Below are 21,111 nucleotides of genomic sequence, written 5' to 3' on the forward strand. Positions count from 1 at the left end.
CGAAGAATGGTTCAGGAGTTATGACCGATTATTCGCGTAAAATAAGATCGATTTGTTGTCACGCCTACAGGGTAAACCGCTTCATGGAATGAGCTGAAAATTGCTATGTAGATGGAGTAACCATCGTAGGAGTGCCTTTTGGTGGTTTGAAAGGAATCGAGATTAAGACCACGGAGATATGACACAAAACCCAACCTGTGTCACAATTACGCGATCGATTTTTAGTAATAAAAAAAGTATTAGTTTTTACGCCTACTAGGCAAACCGCTAAGAGCAATGAGCTGAAAATCGGTGTATAGCTGGAATAATCTTCATAGAAAGTCCTTGCAGTAGTATAGAAGAATTGGATTACAAACCACTGAGTTATGATTCGAAAGCCAACTCTGTGTAGCAAATGCGAGATCGAGATACTCTAATAGAACAGTCACCCTAATAGAGAATTCAGCTAATTTATTTACTCCATTATAGAATTCTATTACATTACAAGTTATTCTGTAGGGACTTCAGCTGCAAACAGTTAATCTTATAGACAGTTCAGCAAGAAGCAAGTCACCCTGTGGAGCTACAATTATATCACTGTAGAGATTCAGAACATTACAAGTCACACTGAAGAGAGTTCAGCTATGAACAAGTCATGCACCCTGTAGAGAGTTCACCTACAATTAAATCACTCTCTAGAGAATTCAGCTACACACAAATCACTGTGTAGAGAGTTCAGCTACAAACAAATTATCCTGTAGAGAGATCAGCTACAAACAAAACACTTTGCAGAGAGTTCAGCTACAAACAAATCAATCTTTAGAGTGATCAGCAACAAGCAAATCAACTTGTAGAGAGATCAGCTAGAAACAAATCAACCTGCAGAGAGATCAGCTACAAACAAATCAGCTTGTAGAGAGATCAGTTACACACAAATCAACCTGTAGAGAGATAAGCTAGAAACAAATCACCCTGTAGAGAGTTCAGCTAAAACAAATCAACCTGCAGAGAGATCAGCTTCAAACATATCACCTTATAGACAGTTCGGCTACAAACAAATTACCCTATAGAGAGATCAACTACAAACAAATCAACTTGCAGAGAGATCAGCTACACACAAATCAACTTGTAGAGAGATCAGCTATAAACAAATCACCCTGTAGAGAGTTCAGCTACAAAAAAATCAATGTGCAGAGAGATCAACTACAAACAAATCACCCTGTAGAGAGATCATCTAGGAACTAGACACAATGTAAGGAGTTCAGCTACAAGCAATACACCCTGTTGAGATTTCAGCTACAAACAAATCAACCTGTAGAGCGATCAGCTAGAAACAAATCACCCTGAAGAGAGGTCAGCTACAAAAAATCACCCTGTAGAGAGATCAGCTAGAAACAAATCACCCTGTAGAGACTTCAGCTACAAACAAATCAACCTGCAGAGAGATCAGCTACAAACAAATCACCCTGTAGAGAGTTCAGCTAAAACAAATCAACCTGCAGAGAGATCAGCTAGAGACTAGACACGATGTAAGGAGTTCAGCTACAAACAAATCACCTTATAGACAGTTCAGCTACAAACAGATTACCCTGTAGAGAGATCGACTACAAACAAATCAACTTGCAGAGAGATCAGCTACAAAAAATCACCCTGTAGAGAGATCAGCTAGAGACTAGACACGATGTAAGGAGTTCAGCTACAAGCAAATCACCCTTTAGAGAGTTCAGCTACAAACAAATCAACCTGCAGAGAGATCAAATCACCTTATAGAGAGTTCAGCTACAAACAAATTGCCCTGTAGAGAGATCAGTTACAAACAAATCAACCTGCAGAGAGATCAGCTACACACAAATCAACTTGTAGAGAGATCAGCTACAAACAAATCACACTGTGGAGATCAGCTAGAAACTAGACACAATGTAAGGAGTTCAGCTACAAGCAAATCACCCTGTAGAGATTTCAACTGCAAACAAATCACCCTATAGAGAGATCAGCTAGAAACTAGACACAATGTAAAGAGTTCAACTATAGAAGAGGTCACCTTATAGAGAGTTCAGCTACAAAGAAACCATCATGTAGAGAGTTCAGCTGCAAACAAATTACTCTGTATAGAGTTCAGCTAGAAAAAGTCACCTTGTAGAGAGTTCAGCTACAAAGAAACTGCCATGTAGAGAGTTCAGCCTCAAACAAATTACTGTGTAGAGAATTCAACAACAAACAAATCGCCCTGTAGAGGGATCAGCTAGAAGAAGTTACCTTGTAGAGAGTTCAGCTACAAAGAAACCATCATGTAGAGAGTTCAGCTACAAAGAAAGCACCATGTAGAGAGTTTAGCTGCAAACAAATCACCTGTAGAGAGTTCAGCTATAAATAAATCACCCTGTAGAGAGATCAGCTAGAAGAAGTCACCTTGGAGAGAGTTCAGCTACAAAGAAATCACCACCTAAAGAGTTCAGCTACAAAGAAATCACCCTGTAGAGAGTTCAGCTAGAAGAAGTCACCTTGTAGAGAGTTCAGCTACAAAGAAACCATCATGTAGAGAGTTCAGCTACAAAGAAATCACCATGGATGTAGAAAGTTTAGCTGCAAACAAATCACCTGTAGAGAGTTCAGCTAGAAACAAATCACCCTGTAGAGAAATCAGCTAGAAGAATTTATCTTGTAGAAAGTTCAGCTACAAAGAAACCATCCTGTATATAGTTCAGCTATATTTTAAGTCACCCAGTAGAGAGATCAGCTGCTAAAAAATATCCTGTGGGGAATAATGGGCATGTAATAAATATATCTAATCAAAAACAGCCAAGCTGTAAAAAAAGGTGCGGCCCCCATAAAGGCCATAGTGAATAAAGATGTGAAATCCAAGGTGGTGGCCAAGAAATGGCTGTGATGGTAGGTTAATGGTTACATTTTAATAACAACAATTCAGGTGAATTTGGTGCCAAGACCAAGCGGCACAAAATTCACCTGAATTGCCGTTATTAAAATATAACCATTAACCTACCATCACAGCCATTTCTTGGCCGCCACCTTGGATTTCACATCTTTTTTCACCATGGCCTTTATGGGGGCCGCACCTTTTTTTACAGCTTGGCTGTTTTTGATTAGATATCACTTCTTTTTGTATTTGTATACTGCAAAGCCAGACTATGGCTGGCTTTGGGGCTTTTTTAACCCATGTGTTTTTTCTTTACCACAGGAAGAAGAAAAGAACTTAAAGAAGAATTTTAGTACTTCAATTATTTTTGACTTTAATAGTAATTATACAAATTATATACATATATTTATTACATGCTCATTATTCTCCACAGGATTTTTTTGCAGCTGATCTCTCTACTGGGTGACTTGAAATGTAGCTGAACTATATACAGGATGGTTTCTTTGTAGCTGAACTCTCTGTAACAGGTGATTTGTTTGCAGCTAAACTCTCTACATGGTGGTGTCTTTATAGTCGAACTCTCTACATGATGGTTTCTTTGTAGCTGAACTCTCTATAAGGTGACTTCGTCTAGCTGAACTCTCTAGAGGGTGATTTTTTTGTAGCTGAACTCTCTGCAGGGTGATTTGTTTGCAGCTGAACTCTCTACATGATGGTTTCTTTGTAGCTGAACTCTCTACAAGGTAACTTCGTCCAGTTGATCTCTCTACGGGGTGATTTGTTTCTAGCTGAACTCTCTACAGGTGAATTGTTTGCAGCTAAACTCTCTACATGGTAGTTTCTTTGTAGCTGAACTCTCTACAAGGTAACTTCTTCTCTACAGGGTGATTTGTTGTAGTTGAATTCTCTACAAGATGGTTTGTATGAGGCTGAACTCTCTACATGGCGGTTTCTTTGTAGCTGAACTCTCTACAGAGTGATTTGTTTGCAGCTGAACTCTCTACATGATTGTTTCTTTGTAACTGAACACTCTACAAGGTGACTTCTTCTAGCTGATCTTTCTACAGGGTGAATTGTTGTAGCTGAACTATCTACAAGGTAACTTCTTCTAGCTGATCTCTATACAGGGTGATTTGTTTGTAGTTGAATTCTGTACAGGTGGTTTCTTTGTAGCTGAACTCTGTACATGATGGTTTCTTTGTAGCTAAACTCTTTACAAGGTGACTTCTTCTAGCTGAACTCTCTACGGGGTAATTTCTTTGTAGCTGAACTCTCTAAATGATGGTTTCTTTGTAAATGAACTCTCTACAAGGTGAATTCTTCTACCTGATCTCTCTACAGGGTGATTTGTTTGTAACTGAACTCTGTACAAGTGCGTTTTTGTGGGTGATCTCACTGCAGGTTGATTTGTTTGTAGCTGAACTCACTAAAGGGTGATTTTGCTTGTAGCTGAACTCCTTGGATTGTATCTAGTTTCTAGCTGATCTCTCTACAGGGTGATTTGTTTGTAGCTGAACTCTCTATAAGGTGATTTGTTTGTAGTTGATCTCTCTGCAGGTTGATTTGCTTTAGCTGAACTCTCTACAGGCTGATTTGTTTGTAGCCGATCTCTCTACAGGGTAATTTGTTTGTAGCTGAACTCTCTACAAGTTGATTTGTGTGTAGCTGATCTCTCTGCAGGTTGATTTGTTTGTAGCTGAACTCTCTACAAGTTGATTTGTGTGTAGCTGATCTCTCTGCAGGTTGATTTGTTTGTAGCCGATCTCTTTACAGGGCAATTTGTTTGTAGCTGATCTCTCTACAGGGTGATTTTTTTGTAGCTGACCTCTCTTCAGGGTGATTTGTTTCTAGCTGATTGCTCTACAGGTTGATTTGTTTGTAGATGAACTCTCTACAGGGTAATTTGCTTGTAGCTGAACTCCTTACTTTGTGTCTAGTTTGTAGCTGATCTCTCTACAGGGTGATTTGTTTGTAGCTGAACTCCTTACATTGTGTGTAGTTTCTAGCTGATCTCTCTACAGGGTGATTTGTTTGTAGCTGATCTCTCTACAAGTTGATTTGTGTGTATATAGCTGATCTCTCTGCAGGTTGATTTGTTTGTAGCCGATCTCTCTACAGGTAATCTGTTTGTAGCTGAACTCTCTATAAGGTGATTTGTTTGTAGCTGATCTCTCTGCAGGTTGATTTGTTTTAGCTGAACTCTCTACAGGGTGATTGCTTGTAGCTGAACTCCTTACATTGTGTCTAGTTTCTAGCTGATGTCTCTACAGGGTGATTTTTTGTAGCTGAACTCTCTTCAGGGTGATTTGTTTCTAGCTGATCTCTCTACAGGTAGATTTGTGTTGATTTGTTCATTGCTGATCGCTCTAAAGGTAATTGATTTGTTGCAGTTGAACACCCTGCAAAGTGTTTTGTTTGTAGCTGATCACTCTAAAGGGTAATTTGTTTGTAGCTGAACTCTCTCCACAGTGACTTGTGTGTAGCTGAATTCTGTGTAACTGAATTCTCTAGAGAGTGACTTAATTGTAGCTGAATTTTCTACACAGTGCATGACTTGTTTATAGCTGAACTTTCTTCAGTGTGACTTGTAATGTTCTGAATCTCTATAGTGGTATATTTGCTTAACTCTCCACATGGTGACTGTCTTCTTGCTGAACTGTCTATAAGATTAACTGTTTGCAGCTGAACTCCCTACAGAATAACTTGTGATGTAATAAAATTCTATAATGGAGTAAATAAATTAGCCGAATGCTCTATTAGGGTGACTGTTCTATTAGAGTATCTCGATCTCGCATTTGCTACACGGAGTTGGCTTTCGAATCATAACTCAGTGGTTTGTAATCCGATACTTCTGTACTACTGCAAGGACTTTCTATGAAGATTATTCCAGCTATACACCGATTTTAAGCTCATTGCTCTAAGCGGTTTACGTAATAGACGTGAAAACTAATACTTTTTATTCATAAAAATCGATCGCGTAATTGTGACACAGGTTGGGTTTTGTGTCATATCTCCGTGGTCTTTATCTCGATTCCTTTCAAACCACCAAAAGGCACTCCTACGATGGTTACTCCATCTACATAGCAATTTTCAACTCATTTCATGAAGCGGTTTACCCTGTAGGCGTGACAACAAATCGATCTTGTTTTTCGCGAATAATCGGTCATAACTCCTGAACCATTCATCGGATTTGTACCAAATTTGATGCTAGGATTCGCCTTTGGACTCCCTTTCTGTGTGCCAAATTTCAAGGCGATCGGAGTACGCGTTTGCTTGTTATAGCAATTTTTGCAAGTGTGCGAAAAGACTAAGAAAAAAACGAAGAAAAAAAAACGAAACTTTGGCAGCTCGTATCTGGCAAATGGCTGGAGCGATTTCCTTCAAATTTGGAATGTAGACTCCCTTGGCTGGCGGGCAACTGTGTAGCAAATTTGGTTCCAATCAGATACGTGATCACCGAGATACAAAGGTGTGAAAATGACGTTTTCGTTCTTCCTGTCAATATACTCACGGTGTGGCGCGCCGGCTTCTTGGGCCGCACGACACACTACCGTGTGTCTTGATGTATATAATTTGTATAATTACTAATAAAATCTAAAATAATTGAAGTATTAAAAATCTTCTATAAGTTGTTTTCTTCTTCCTGTGGTAAATAAAAAAACACATGGGTTGAAAAAGCCCCAAAGCCAGCCATAGGCTGGCTTTGCAGTATACAAATACAAAAAGAAGTGATATCTAATCAAAAACAGCCAAGCTGTAAAAAAGGTGCGGCCCCCAAAAAGGCCATGGTGAAAAAAGATGTGAAATCGAAGGTGGCGGCCAAGAATGGCTGTGATGGTAGGTTAATGGTAAAAAATTTAATAACGACAATTCAGGTGAATTTTGTGCCACTTGGTCTTGGCATCAAATTCACCTGAATTGTCGCTATTAAAATTTTTACCATTAACCTACCATCACAGCCATTCTTGGCCGCCACCTTGGATTTCACATCTTTTTTCACCATGGCCTTTTTGGGGGCCGCACCTTTTTTTACAGCTTGGCTGTTTTTGATTAGATTAGTTTTTACGCCTACTAGGCAAACCGCTAAGAGCAATGAGCTGAAAATCGGTGTATAGCTGGAATAATCTTCATAGAAAGTCCTTGCAGTAGTATAGAAGAATTTGATTACAAACCACTGAGTTATGATTCGAAAGCCAACTCTGTGTAGCAAAGGCGAGATCGAGATACTCTAATAGAACAGTCACCTAATAGAGCATTCAGCTAATTTATTTACTCCATTATAGAATTCTATTACATTACAAGTTATTCTGTAAGGACTTCAGCTGCAAACAGTTAATCTTATAGACAGTTCAGCAAGAAGCAAGTCACCCTGTGGAGAGTTAAGCTACAATTATATCACTGTAGAGATTCAGAACATTACAAGTCACACTGAAGAGAGTTCAGCTATAAACAAGTCTTGCACCCTGTAGAGAGTTCACCTACAATTAAATCACTCTCTAGAGAATTCAGCTACACACAAGTCACTGTGCAGAGAGTTCAGCTACAAATTACCCTGTAGAGAGGTCAGCTACAAACAAAACACTTTGCAGAGAGTTCAGCTACAAACAAATCAACTTTAGAGTGATCAACAACAAACAAATCAACTTGTAGAGAGATCAGCTAGAAACAAATCAACCTGCAGAGAGATCAGTTACAAACAAATCAGTTTGTAGAGAGATCAGTTACACACAAATCAACCTGTAGAGAGATAAGCTAGAAACAAATCACCCTGTATAGAGTTCAGCTAAAACAAATCAACCTGCAGAGAGATCAGCTACAAACAAATCACCTTATAGACAGTTCAGCTACAAACAAATTACCCTGTAGAGAGATCGACTACAAACAAATCAACTTGCAGAGAGATCAGCTACACACAAATCAACTTGTAGAGAGGCCAGCTAGAAACAAATCACCCTGTAGAGACTTCAGCTACAAACAAATCAACGTGCAGAGAGATCAACTACAAACAAATCACCCTGTAGAGAGATCATCTAGAAACTAGACACAATGTAAGGAGTTCAGCTACAAGCAATACACCCTGTTGAGATTTCAGCTACAAACAAATCAACTTGTAGAGCGATCAGCTAGAAACAAATCACCCTGAAGAGAGGTCAGCTACAAAAAATCACCCTGTAGAGAGATAAGCTACAAACATATCACCCTGTAGAGACTTTAGCTACAAAGAAATCAACCTGCAGAGAGATCAGCTACAAACAAATCACCCTGTAGAGAGATCAGCTAGAAACTAGACACAATGTAAGGAGTTCAGCTACAAGCAAATCACCCTTTAGAGAGTTCAGCTACAAACAAATCAACCTGCAGAGAGATCAAATCACCTTATAGAGAGTTCAGTTACAAACAAATTGCCCTGTAGAGAGATCAGTTACAAACAAATCAACCTGCAGAGATATCAGCTACACACAAATCAACTTGTAGAGAGATCAGCTACAAACAAATCACCCTGTGGAGATCAGCTAGAAACTAGACACAATGTAAGGAGTTCAGCTACAAGCAAATCACCCTGTAGAGAGTTCAGCTAAAACAAATCAACCTGCAGAGAGATCAGGTACAAACAAATCACTTTATAGATAATTCAGCTACAAACAAATTACCCTGTAGAGAGATCGGCTACAAACAAATTAACCTGCAGAGAGATCAGCTACACACAAATCAACTTGTAGAGAGATCAGCTACAAACAAATTAACCTGCAGAGATTTCAGCTGCAAACAAATCACCCTGTAGAGAGATTAGCTAGAAACTAGTCACAATGTAAAGAGTTCACCAAGAAGAGGTCACCTTATAGAGAGTTCAGCTACAAAGAAACCATCATGTAGAGAGTTCAGCTGCAAACAAATCACTCTGTATAGTCTAAGAGTTCAGCTAGAAAAAGTCACCTTGTAGAGAGTTCAGCTACAAAGAAACTGCCATGTAGAGAGTTCAGCCTCAAACAAATTACCGTGTAGAGAATTCAACTACAAACAAATCGCCCTGTAGAGGGATCAGCTAGAAGAAGTTACCTTGTACAGGGTTCAGCTACAAAGGAACCATCATGTAGAGAGTTCAGCTACAAAGAAAGCACCATGTAGAGAGTTTAGCTGCAAACAAATCACCTGTAGAGAGTTCAGCTAGAAACAAATCTGTAGAGAGATCAGCTAGAAGAGGTCACCTTGTAGAGAGTTCAGCTACAAAGAAATCACCACGTAAAGAGTTCAGCTGCAAACAAATCACCCTGTAGAGGGATCAGCTAAAAGAAGTCACCTTGTAGAGAGTTCAGCTGCAAAGAAACCATCATGTAGAGAGTTCAGCTACAAAGAAATCACCCTGTAGAGAGTTCAGCTAGAAGAAGTCGTCTTGTAGAGAGTTAAGCTACAAAGAAACCGCCATGTAGAGAGTTCAGCCTCAAACAAATTACCCTGTAGAGAATTCAACTACAAACAAATTGCCCTGTAGAGGGATCAGCTAGAAGAAGTTACCTTGTACAGGGTTCAGCTACAAAGGAACCATCATGTAGAGAGTTCAGCTACAAAGAAAGCACCATGTAGAGAGTTTAGCTGCAAACAAATCACCTGTAGAGAGTTCAGCTAGAAACAAATCTGTAGAGAGATCAGCTAGAAGAGGTCACCTTGTAGAGAGATCAGCTAGAAGAGGTCACCTTGTAGAGAGTTCAGCTACAGAGAAATCACCACGTAAAGAGTTCAGCTGCAAACAAATCACCCTGTAGAGGGATCAGCTAAAAGAAGTCACCTTGTAGAGAGTTCAGCTGCAAAGAAACCATCATGTAGAGAGTTCAGCTACAAAGAAATCACCCTGTAGAGAGTTCAGCTAGAAGAAGTCGTCTTGTAGAGAGTTAAGCTACAAAGAAACCGCCATGTAGAGAGTTCAGCCTCAAACAAATTACCCTGTAGAGAATTCAACTACAAACAAATTGCCCTGTAGAGGGATCAGCTAGAAGAAGTTACCTTGTACAGGGTTCAGCTACAAAGGAACCATCATGTATAGAGTTCAGCTACAAAGAAAGCACCATGTAGAGAGTTTAGCTGCAAACAAATCACCTGTAGAGAGTTCAGCTAGAAACAAATCTGTAGAGAGATCAGCTAGAAGAGGTCACCTTGGAGAGAGTTCAGCTACAAAGAAATCACCACGTAAAGAGTTCAGCTGCAAACAAATCACCCTGTAGAGGGATCAGCTAAAAGAAGTCACCTTGTAGAGAGTTCAGCTGCAAAGAAACCATCATGTAGAGAGTTCAGCTACAAAGAAATCACCCTGTAGAGAGTTCAGCTAGAAGAAGTCACCTTGTAGAGAGTTCAGCTACAAAGATACCATCATGTAGAGAGTTCAGCTACAAAGAAACCACCATGGATGTAGAGAGTTTAGCTGCAAACAAATAACCTAGCTGTAGAGAGTTCAGCTAGAAACAAATCACCCTGTACAGAAATCAGCTAGAAGAGGTCACTTTGTAGAGAGTTCAGCTACAAAGAAACCATCCTGTATACAGTTCAGCTATATTTTAAGTCACCCAGTAGAGAGATCAGCTGCAAAAATATATCCTGTGAGGAATAATGGGCATGTAATAAATATATGTATATAATTTGTATAATTACTAATAAAATCAAAAATAACTCAAGTATTAAAAATCTTCTTTAAGTTCTTTTTTTCTTCCTGTGGTAAAGAAAAAAACAGATGGGTTAAAAAAGCCCCAAAGCCAGCCATAGGCCGGCTTTGTAGTATACAAATACAAAAAGAAGTGATATCTAATCAAAAACAGCCAAGCTGTAAAAAAATATGCGGCCCCCAAAAAGGCCACGGTGAAAAAAGATGTGAAATCCAAGGTGGCTGCCAAGAAATGGCTGTGATGGTAGGTTAATGGTTAAATTTTAATAACGACAATTCAGGTGAATTTTGTGCCGCTTGGTCTTGGCACCAAATTCCCCTGAATTGTCGTTATTAAAATTTTTACCATTAACCTACCATCACAGCCATTTCTTGGCCGCCACCTTGGATTTCACATCTTTTTTCACCATAGCCTTTCTCAGGGCTGCACTCTTTTTTTACAGCTAGGCTTTTTTGGATTAGATTTCACTTCTTTTTGTATTTGTATAACCTATCTTTTTTTCTTTACCACAGGAAGGAGAAAAGATGAAGCAGATATTAAATACTTTAAACATTTCTGATTTTATCAGTAAATGTACAAATTATATATAATAAATGTATTTATTACAGAACTCTCTACATGGTGGTTTCTTTGTAACTGAACACTCTACAAGGTGACTTCTTCTAGCTGATCTTTCTACAGGGTGAATTGTTTGTAGCTGAACTATCCACAAGGTAACTTCTTCTAACTGATCTCTCTACAGAGTGATTTGTTTGTATAGCTGAACTATCTACAAGGTAACTTCTTCTAGCTGATCTCTCTACAGGGTGATTTGTTTGCAGCTGAACTCTTTACATGATGGTTTCTTTGTAGCTGAGCTCTCTACAAGGTGACTTCTTCTAGATGAACTTTCTACGGGGTGATTTCTTTGTAGCTGAACTCTCTACATGATGGTTTCTTTGTAGCTGAACTCTCTACAAGGTGACCTCTTCTAGCTGATCTCTCTACAGGGTGATTTGTTTCTCTCTACAGGTAATTTGTTTGCAGCTAAACCCTCTACATGGTGGTTTCTTTGTAGCTGAACTCTCTACATGATGGTTTTTTGTAGCTGAACTCTCTACAAGGCGACTTCTTCTAGCTGATCCCTCTACAGGGTGATTTGTTTGTAGCTGAAGTCTCTACAAGTGATTTATTTGCAGCTGAACTCTTTATTTGGTGGTTTCTTTGTAGCTGAACTCTCTACAAGGTGACCTCTTCTAGCTGATCTCTCTACAGGGTGATTTGTTTCTCTCTACAGGTGATTTGTTTGCAGCTAAACCCTCTACATGGTGGTTTCTTTGTAGCTGAACTCTCTACATGATGGTTTCTTTGTAGCTGAACTCTCTACAAGGTAACTTCTTCTAGCTGATCCCTCCACAGGGCGATTTGTTTGTAGCTGAATTCTCTACAGGGTGATTTGTTTGAGGCTGAACTCTCTACATGGCGGTTTCTTTGTAGCTGAACTCTCTACAAAGTGACTTCTTCTAGCTGAACTCTCTACAGAGTGATTTGTTTGCAGCTGAACTCTCTACATGATGGTTTCTTTGTAGCTGAACTCTCTACAAGTTGAATTCTTCTAGCTGAACTGTCTACAGGGTGATCTTTTTGTAGCTGAACTCTCTACATGATGGTTTCTTTGTAGCTGAACTCTCTACAAGGTGAATTCTTCTAGCTGAACTCTCTACAGGATAATTTGTTTGCAGCTGAACTCTCTACATGATGGTGTCTTTGTAGCTGAACTCTCTACAAGGTAACATCTTCTAGTTGATCTCTCTACAGGGTAACTTGTTTGTAGCTGAACTATCTGCAGAGTGATTTGTTTGCTCTCTACAAGGTGATCCTTCTAGCTGATCCTCTCTACAGGGTGATTTGTTTGTAGCTGAATTCTCTACAGGGTGATTTGTTTGTAGCTGAACTCTCTACAAAGTGACTTCTTCTAGCTGAACTCTCTACAGAGTGATTTGTTTGCAGCTGAACTCTCTACACGATGGTTTCTTTGTAGCTGAACTCTCTACAAGGTGACTTCTTCTAGCTGAACTCTCTACAGGGTGATCTTTTCGTAGCTGAACTTTCTACAGGGTGATATGTTTGCAGCTGAACTCTCTACATGATAGTTTCTTTGTAGCCGAACTCTCTGCAGGGTGATTTGTTTGTAGCTGAACTCTCTACAGGGTATTTGTTTGTAGCTGAACTCTCCACAGGATGGTTTCTTTGTAGCTGAACTCTCTGCAAGGTGACTTGCTTGTAGCTGAACTGTCTAAAATATTGACTGGTTGTTGCTGAACTCTCTACAGCATAACTTGCAATCTATAATGGAGTAAGTCATGAACTAGGTGAATGCTCTATTAGGTGACTGTTCTATTAGAGTATCTCGATCTCGCATTTGCTAAACGGAGTTGGCTTTGGAATCATAAGTCAGTGGTTTGTAAACTGATTGTTCTGTACTACTGCAAGGACTTTCTACGATGACTATTCCAGCTACATACCAATTTTCAGCTCATTGTTCTTGGCGGTTTGCCTGGTAGGCGTGAAAATTTTATTCACGAATCTTGATCACGCAATTGTTACACATCTTTGGTTTCATGTCATATCTCCATGATCTTAATTTTGATTGTTTTCAAACCACCAAAAGGCACTCCTACAATGGTTGATCTATCCACAAACCGATTTTCAACTCATTCCATGAAGCGGTTTACCCTGTAGGCGTGACAACAAATCGATCTTGTTTTACGCGAATAATCAATCTAATCAAAAACAGCCAAGCTGTAAAAAAGGTGCGGCCCCCAAAAAGGCCATGGTGAAAAAAGATGTGAAATCCAAGGTGGCGGCCAAGAATGGCTGTGATGGTAGGTTAATGGTAAAAATTTTAATAGCAACAATTCAGGTGAATTTGATGCCAAGACCAAGTGGCACAAAATTCACCTGAATTGTCGTTATTAAAATTTTTACCATTAACCTACCATCACAGCCATTCTTGGCCGCCACCTTGGATTTCACATCTTTTTTCACCATGGCCTTTTTGGGGACTGCACCTTTTTTTACAGCTTGGCTGTTTTTGATTAGATATCACTTCTTTTTGTATTTGTATACTGCAAAGCCAGCCTATGGCTGGCTTTGGGGCTTTTTAACCCATGTGTTTTTTTTATTTACCACAGGAAGAAGAAAAGAACTTATAGAAGATTTTTAATACTTCAATTATTTTAGATTTTATTAGTAATTATACAAATTATATACATATCAAGACTCACGGTAGTGAGTCGCGCGGCCAAGAAACTACAAAGCGCACGCCCAATTAAAAGACGCGCGGCCACTACTGTGAGTTATTTACGTGTAGAGCTGGTTTCACAATATTAGTCCTAGATTACGCAACATCTCTCAATAGATTTGTATTGCGTTACGTGATAAAAAAATCTTTAGGAGTCGTCATCATCATAGTTTTCTTGCGACCTCGCTAAAATAAAAAAGTAACCATCGCAAAATAAAAAATAGGCGTATTTCACTGTATTTCTCTACCTTATGTTACAACTACTGTCACGTTATACCAGTCAACATAGTCGTGTTTGTATAGTCCATCTAGCACTGACATTATCCAATCCTGGTTTGCCTATACGCGTATTTTCTTCAATCAAACCTCTAATCCCTACAATAACTTTTAAAGGCACGACGTGGACACAAACTCTAATGCCTGATAAACAAGTTGTGACAGCGTGCTGAACCGTAAGTTCCCTAGGGATGGCGTTTTAAGCAGAAATCTTTTAAATTCCATTTAGTGCCACACCCCATGCGGAGTGTTTATAAATCGCCAGTTGTCTTATGGTGTGAAGAACAAAATCACTAGCGAAGGTGCTTTAAGCATAATTTTCAATTCTCTATTTACATGTAATTTTTAATAGATTAACCACAAAGGCCGACAAGGTGAATACAAAAGGTAACAAGTTTTTAGGGGTTACCACCTCTATGTAGTGTGTACCATGTAGCTTGTGTTGTGGCTTTCATTAAGTATTATGCACACACAAATGGTGCAACAAAATTTTGTAATGGATTGCTCGAATGTGGTTGGTGGTGTTGTGGCTCGAATGTGGTTCGTGGTTTGCCAGTGACCATGTATGAGTTGGGGTTGTTCCACACAACTTACACAATATTCAAATTTCATGATAGCCACGAAAATTTCTTGCCATATGGTAAACATGCAACAATGTGTAACAATGTTAATCAACATCACATCAAGACTTGACTAAAAATAGTTCCAACAATAGTGATGATTTCTTGTATGTCAGCATGACGATACTGAGACCTGTAAAAGAATAAGCAGGCACTGAAGTTAACCTTAAATTAAACGCTCATGTAACTGACCTGGAACATCGGTCGCAACACCAAAAACACTTGTTTCGATATCTGATGACACAATCCAACAGGCACTGAATTAAAAGAGAATGTACAAAAAATCAATATGCCGGGCTATATCAATAATAGCATGGATAATCAAAATGAACAAAAATTATTTCCCAGGCTAAGTGAATGAATAACATAACTGTTGGGTAAGCATGTCAAACCTGAGCATTAAGACATTAGTCAAACAAAAGTACGCTATCACAACTTGGTCATAATACAATGTTTATACCACTGGACTTCACACTGGTTGCCCAAAAATTGTGCCATTCCAGGACAACAGCATAATTATGAAACAAATAGTTACTACAACACAGAAGGCTTACTGTTGCACTGTCTACACTGATATACCATAATTTAAAAACATAACAGGTGGGCATTAAATACAATATACTTAACATCTGGGTACTAGGAAAAAATCACTAACATCACAACATGTAAACTGACCTAGAAATTAACACCCTTGGTGCCACTCACAGTCTACACTGGATATTTGTTTGAACCCATCAACACTATACCCGATACATCTGAGTAGACTGACCTGCAAATTCACATCACTAGTATACAGTGATAATTGATAACTACAAAAACAATTGCAATAATACAATTCTTCTGTACATCAACTGACCTGAAATTCATAACACTCGATACCGAGACCTGTAAAAGAATAAGCAGGCACTGAAGTCAACCTTAAATTAAACACACATGCAAACTGACCTGGAACATCGGTCGCAACACCAGACACCTGTTTCGATATCTGACGAAACAATCCAGCAGGCACTGAATTAAAAAGAGAATGTGCAAAAAAATCAATATGCCAGGCTGTACCAATAAAGGATGGATAATCAAAATGAACTAAAAAATATATATCCCATATGCAGGTTAAGTGAGTAACATAACTGTTGGGTAAGCATCTAAACCAGAACATTAGGTCATTGGTCAAACAAAAGTACGCTATCACAAACTGGTCACTGATAATTGATAACTACAAAAAGAACAGTTGCAATAATACAATTCCTCTGAACGTTAACTGACCTAAAATTCATGACACCTGTATCTTTGTTCTTGCATCTTGCATGGTCTCAACTTACATATGTACCATGATCACATTCAACTGCTAGTGGATAAACCAGTATGACCAGATGGCCTGCAAAAACCAACAAGCAGGTGTTAAATACAATACACCTAAAGCCTGGAATATGAAAAATATTATATAAGCATTATTCCACACTGATATAGTAATAGATTATAGGACGTTGTGGAACTTGCCTAAATGTGTAAACTTGAACATGAGGACAACCGCATAATCTGGACACTTGGAATTGTCCAATACCTGATGAACAAGTTAGTACTAATGACATTCACTTCAACATAGAGATGGGCGGTATTCCTTTTTTGAAGAACGGTACGGTATTAGGAAAAATACCTTGGTATCACTAAATACCTTTTATATTGTACACTTTTTAAAAACCTGGGTAAGCTGTGATTTATACCTATACTCACATTGTGCTAGTAGTGAAAGTTATCTTTAAAAGGAACAAATGAAATGACAATTGTACCACAAAGTAAGGTTTGAATATCTCAAAAAGTAAATTATTGTGTTTGTCTTGCCCACAGCACAAACACATGGTTGTATGGGGCTTGACTTCATGTGTAGCCACCACTTAACCACCAAAAATTTAATTAATGCATTAAATTCAGTATTCAGTATTTTTAGAAAGCCACTTTAACTACTAATACCTAAATACCTCCCAACCCTACTTCAACATTTTATCCCAGCTGGGTGAATCTCTTGTAACTGAGTAAAAGTGTGTTTATTTTCCACCTGCAACCAAAGTTCTACATTTCTGTGGTTGAGTGTACAAAAACTGACCAGGAAAATCAGTGTGCCATAGGGGTATGGAAATGGTTCCTTTCCTTCTGTTGTGACATTACTTACAGCTGACTGGTAAATGATCATCGATGTCCCCGTGGACCCCAACAATGACTATATCAATAACTTCACAAGTTGGAATGAATTTCCTTTCACCATGTGGTGGAATGAATTTCCTTTCAGCATCTGGTGGACAGGTCCATAAACCCTATTACACAAACACGGTGAATCAGTGTTTGGCGATGTGACACGTTGCACAAACTTCACTCCTCGTTTTGTTAGCATTCAAGACTGGCATATATCATAGAGTACCTCAGTATTCTTGACTCTTACTTCTTCAAGCGTTGCTCAAGCGATGTAGTTTCTCACGAGGGGCTCGAGTTTCTCATTAAAGTCGAGCCGATTAAAGTACGCCTCACCATCTAGTTACATTCTTAAACCATTCAATTTAAAACCACGTATCACGAGTGTCCGCTTAAGGTAATTAGGGACTTTCCACGAGATTTCCCCTAAATAGATCACGTGTTAGTTGTCAATCCGGTGGATTCTGGTGGTATACATGGTTCAACAATGCGGTAAGTGTGCTTTAACACACTATAAGCTGTCAATAATTGTTTGTGCACTGCTAAACTAGGTTATTTTTGTGTGATAAGCATGCTTGAGGAAGGGTCTGAGGGACGACACTAATGTTTTGACAGCAGTTGATGATGGCCAGGCAAAGAACTGCGAGAAGAACTACTGTGATAGTGTGATAGTAGGGAAAAATTCCCACCCCTATAGCTCTGCCTAGGGGCATTAACTAGCATTATCTACAGCTACTGTATTATGTTGCCGATATGTACATCCGGGCCAAGAATAAAGGTGAAAGTGGTAGTAAGGCTCAATCCTATTATTCTGCTGAACAGGCAAGGGAGTCTGGGACTCTGGGGGCATGCTCCCTCAGGAAAGTATAAGTACTACAACTTTTTTGTTTTAATTGCTTCATCAAGTATAAAGATTTCAGTCAAAAGGTGATGATCGAGGCTCTGGTCTTATGCACTGGTTGGAGTGGTTGTATCGATACTGCACTGTGACATCCTTGAGGGGTTAGTGCTGGCATTATCCTTCAAAAGGTGACGATCGAGGCTCTGGTCTTGCATCTATACTGTACTGCAACACCTTGAGGGGTTAGTACCGGCATTGTCCATTGCAATACTGTTCCATCTCCCATATACAAGTCTTGATGGTTGAGTCCTCTATTCCTTTCTCTGCTGTTCTAATCCTGAAGTTGTGACCAAAATATTAAAAAATGGTTATAACATGATAAATGATTATGGTGATAAAAATTACAAATGTATTTATAGCTGTGTAGCAACTGTGAACTAATTAGTCACTTGCAAGTTTAATTAGGTGTCTGAAGCATTTAACATGCACAGATATGAGATATATTCGTCACATGCAGGCAGTAAAGATAGATTTACTCTAATAGAACAGTCATACTAACCGTAAATTCATACTTCCGAATTTACGGTGTTATGAAACAATCATTATTATGTGTGGATTTTACTGACTCTCCAAGATAATAATTATTCTGCATTAATGTTAATTGCTCATTTCCAAAAAAAATTTCCTTTTAAACCAAATGTAGAGTTTATCACCGACAAAAATGAGTGATATCCACCCCAAAAACACCTTCGCTGTAAAAAAGGCGCGCCCAAGAAACTGCAAGTACCTGGAACTCAATGTAAAGAAACAAAAAGAAAAAACAGCTCAGCTGAAGTGAAAAGTAACTGGTAACTTAAAAAGCTGATATCTGAAGCGGCCAAGAATACAATTACTAAAGTTTAATCCATGCAAGAATACCTTGGCTATAAAACAGGTGTGTACATGAAAGTAACTGGCGACTGAAATGGCTGATATCTGAAGCGGCCAAGAATGAATGGTCATATACAACTAATTCAAAAATTTAACACTGAACCTTTATAATTCAGCTGTGTTCCATATTCACTCTTGCTGCATCGTAAAATAATTTCTTTTAACTCTAATTGGCAGGTAATTTGGCCGCCTTTTTTTGCTCTATTAGACTGACTATTAAAAAAGGCGGACAAATTACCAGCCAATTAGAGTTAAAAGAAATTATTTTACGATGCAGCAAGAGTGAATATAGAACACAGCTGAATTATAAAGGTTCAGTGTTAAATTTTTGAATTAGTTGTATATGACCATTCATTCTTGGCCGCTTCAGATATCAGCCATTTCAGTTGCCAGTTACTTTCATGTACACACCTGTTTTATAGCCAAGGCATTCTTGCATGGATTAAACTTTAGTAATTGTATTCTTGGCCGCTTCAGATATCAGCTCTTTAAGTTACCAGTTACTTTTCACTTCAGCTGAGCTGTTTTTTCTTTTTGTTTCTTTACATTGGGTTCCAGGTACTTGTAGTTTCTTGGGCGCGCCTTTTTTACAGCGAAGGTGTTTTTGGGGTGGATATTTATTACATGCCCATTATTCCCCACAGGACATTTTTTAGCAGCTGATCTCTCTACTGGGTGACTTAAAATATAGCTGAACTATATACAGGATGGTTTCTTTCTAGCTGAACTCTCTACAAGATAAATTCTTCTAGCTGATTTCTCTACAGGGTGATTTGTTTCTAGCTGAACTCTCTACAGGTGATTTGTTTGCAGCTAAACTTTCTACATCCATGGTGGTTTCTTTGTAGCTGAACTCTCTACATGATGGTTTCTTTGTAGCTGAACTCTCTACAAGATAAATTCTTCTAGCTGATTTCTCTACAGGGTGATTTGTTTCTAGCTGAACTCTCTACAGGTGATTTGTTTGCAGCTAAACTTTCTACATCCATGGTGGTTTCTTTGTAGCTGAACTCTCTACATGATGGTTTCTTTGTAGCTGAACTCTCTACAAGGTGACTTCTTCTAGCTGAACTCTCTACAGGGTGATTTGTTTGTGGCTGAACTCTCCACATGATGGTTTCTTTGTAGCTGAACTCTCTACAAGGTGACCTCTTCTAGCTGATCTCTCTACAGGGTGATTTGTTTCTAGCTGAACTCTCTACAGGTGATTTGTTTGCAGCTAAACTCTCTACATGGTGCTTTCTTTGTAGCTGAACTCTCTACATGATGGTTTCTTTGTAGCTGAACTCTCTACAAGGTGACTTCTTCTAGCTGAATTCTCTACAGGTGATTTGTTTGTAGCTAAACTCTCTACATGGTGCTTTCTTTGTAGCTGAACTCTCTACATAACGGTTTCTTTGTAGCTGAACTCTCTACAGGTTATTTGTTTGCAGCTAAACTCTCTACATCCATGGTGGTTTCTTTGTAATTGAACTCTCTACATGATGGTTTCTTTGCAGTTGAACTCTCTACAAGGTGACTTCTTCTAGCTGAACTCTCTACAGGGTGATTTCTTTGTAGCTGAACTCTCTACATGATGGTTTCTTTGTAGCTGAACTCTCTACAAGGTAACTTCTTCTAGCTGATCCCTCTACAGGGCAATTTGTTTGCTGTTGAATTCTCTACATGGTAATTTGTTTGAGGCTGAACTCTCTACATGGCGGTTTCTTTGTAGCTGAACTCTCTACAAGGTGACTTTTTCTGCCTGAACTCTATACAGAGTGATTTGTTTGCAGCTGAACTCTCTACATGATGGTTTCTTTGTAGCTGAACTCTCTACAAGGTGACTTCTTCTAGCTGAACTCTCTACAGGGTGATTTCTTTGTAGCTGAACTCTTTAGGTGGTGATTTCTTTGTAGCTGAACGCTCTCCAAGGTGACCTCTTCTAGCTGATCTCTCTACAGGGTGATTTGTTTCTAGCTGAACTCTCTACAGGTGATTTGTTTGCAGCTAAACTCTCTACATGGTGCTTTCTTTGTAGCTGAACTCTCTACATGATGGTTTCTTTGTAGCTGAACTCTCTACAAGGTAACTTCTTCTAGCTGATCCCTCTACAGGGCGATTTGTTTGTTGTTGAATTCTCTACACAGTAATTTGTTTGAGGCTGAACTCTCTACATGGCAGTTTCTTTGTAGCTGAACTCTCTACAAGGTGACTTTTTCTAGCTGAACTCTATACAGAGTAATTTGTTTGCAGCTGAACTCTCTACATGATGGTTTCTTTGTAGCTGAACTCTCTATAAGGTGACCTCTTCTATAGTTGAACTCTTTACATGGTGTCTAGTTTCTAGCTGATCTCTCTATAGGGTGATTTGTTTGCAGCTGAAATTTCTACAGGGTGATTTGCTTGTAGCTGAACTCCTTACATTGTGTCTAGTTTCTAGCTGATCTCCACAGTGTGATTTGTTTGTAGCTGATCTCTCTACAAGTTGA

The 21,111-nt window shown here is 38.9% G+C and overlaps 2 protein-coding genes across 6 annotated transcripts in view; one reads left to right on the top strand and one right to left on the bottom strand.

Annotated features, from left to right (window-relative positions):
* LOC136255583 (P-selectin-like) overlaps positions 1 to 21,111 on the top strand; it is a 107,604-nt gene that overhangs the window by 46,342 nt on the left and 40,151 nt on the right. The gene's annotated exons all lie outside the window — the stretch shown is intronic.
* On the bottom strand, positions 14,500 to 17,362 carry LOC136256824 (uncharacterized). 4 transcript variants are annotated; one of them, XR_010701672.1, is made up of 8 exons: positions 17,099 to 17,362; positions 16,853 to 16,994; positions 15,949 to 16,060; positions 15,631 to 15,693; positions 15,542 to 15,570; positions 15,361 to 15,494; positions 14,878 to 14,942; positions 14,500 to 14,818 (listed from the first exon to the last, which is right to left on the bottom strand). XR_010701672.1 is itself a non-coding variant. In XM_066049863.1 (8 exons), the coding sequence occupies exons 1-6, from the start codon at positions 17,082 to 17,084 to the stop codon at positions 15,394 to 15,396; spliced, it is 387 nt and encodes a 128-aa protein (XP_065905935.1). In that variant the 5' UTR covers positions 17,085 to 17,362; the 3' UTR covers positions 14,500 to 14,818; positions 14,878 to 14,942; positions 15,361 to 15,393. The 4 variants fall into 4 exon arrangements, 1 of the variants encoding a protein (XP_065905935.1); XM_066049863.1 differs by having other exon boundaries at positions 15,361 to 15,454; positions 16,005 to 16,060; positions 17,049 to 17,362; XR_010701674.1 differs by lacking the exons at positions 15,949 to 16,060; positions 16,853 to 16,994 and having other exon boundaries at positions 15,361 to 15,454.

The sequence above is a fragment of the Dysidea avara genome, chromosome 5 (assembly GCF_963678975.1).
Source record: "Dysidea avara chromosome 5, odDysAvar1.4, whole genome shotgun sequence".
Taxonomy (NCBI): Eukaryota; Metazoa; Porifera; class Demospongiae; order Dictyoceratida; family Dysideidae; genus Dysidea; species Dysidea avara.

Bases quoted from the DNA above. Each gene is read 5' to 3' on its own strand.
- LOC136256824 (XM_066049863.1), bottom strand. From the start codon at position 17,084: ATGCCAGTCTTGAATGCTAACAAAACGAGGAGTGAA. The intron at 16,995-17,048 runs GTTTGTGCAACG...TTTGTGTAATAG, and splicing joins CTAACAAAACGAGGAGTGAA to GGTTTATGGACCTGTCCACC. The intron at 15,455-15,541 runs GTCAGTTGATGT...GTGAATTTGCAG, and splicing joins TCGAGTGTTATGAATTTCAG to GTCAGTCTACTCAGATGTAT.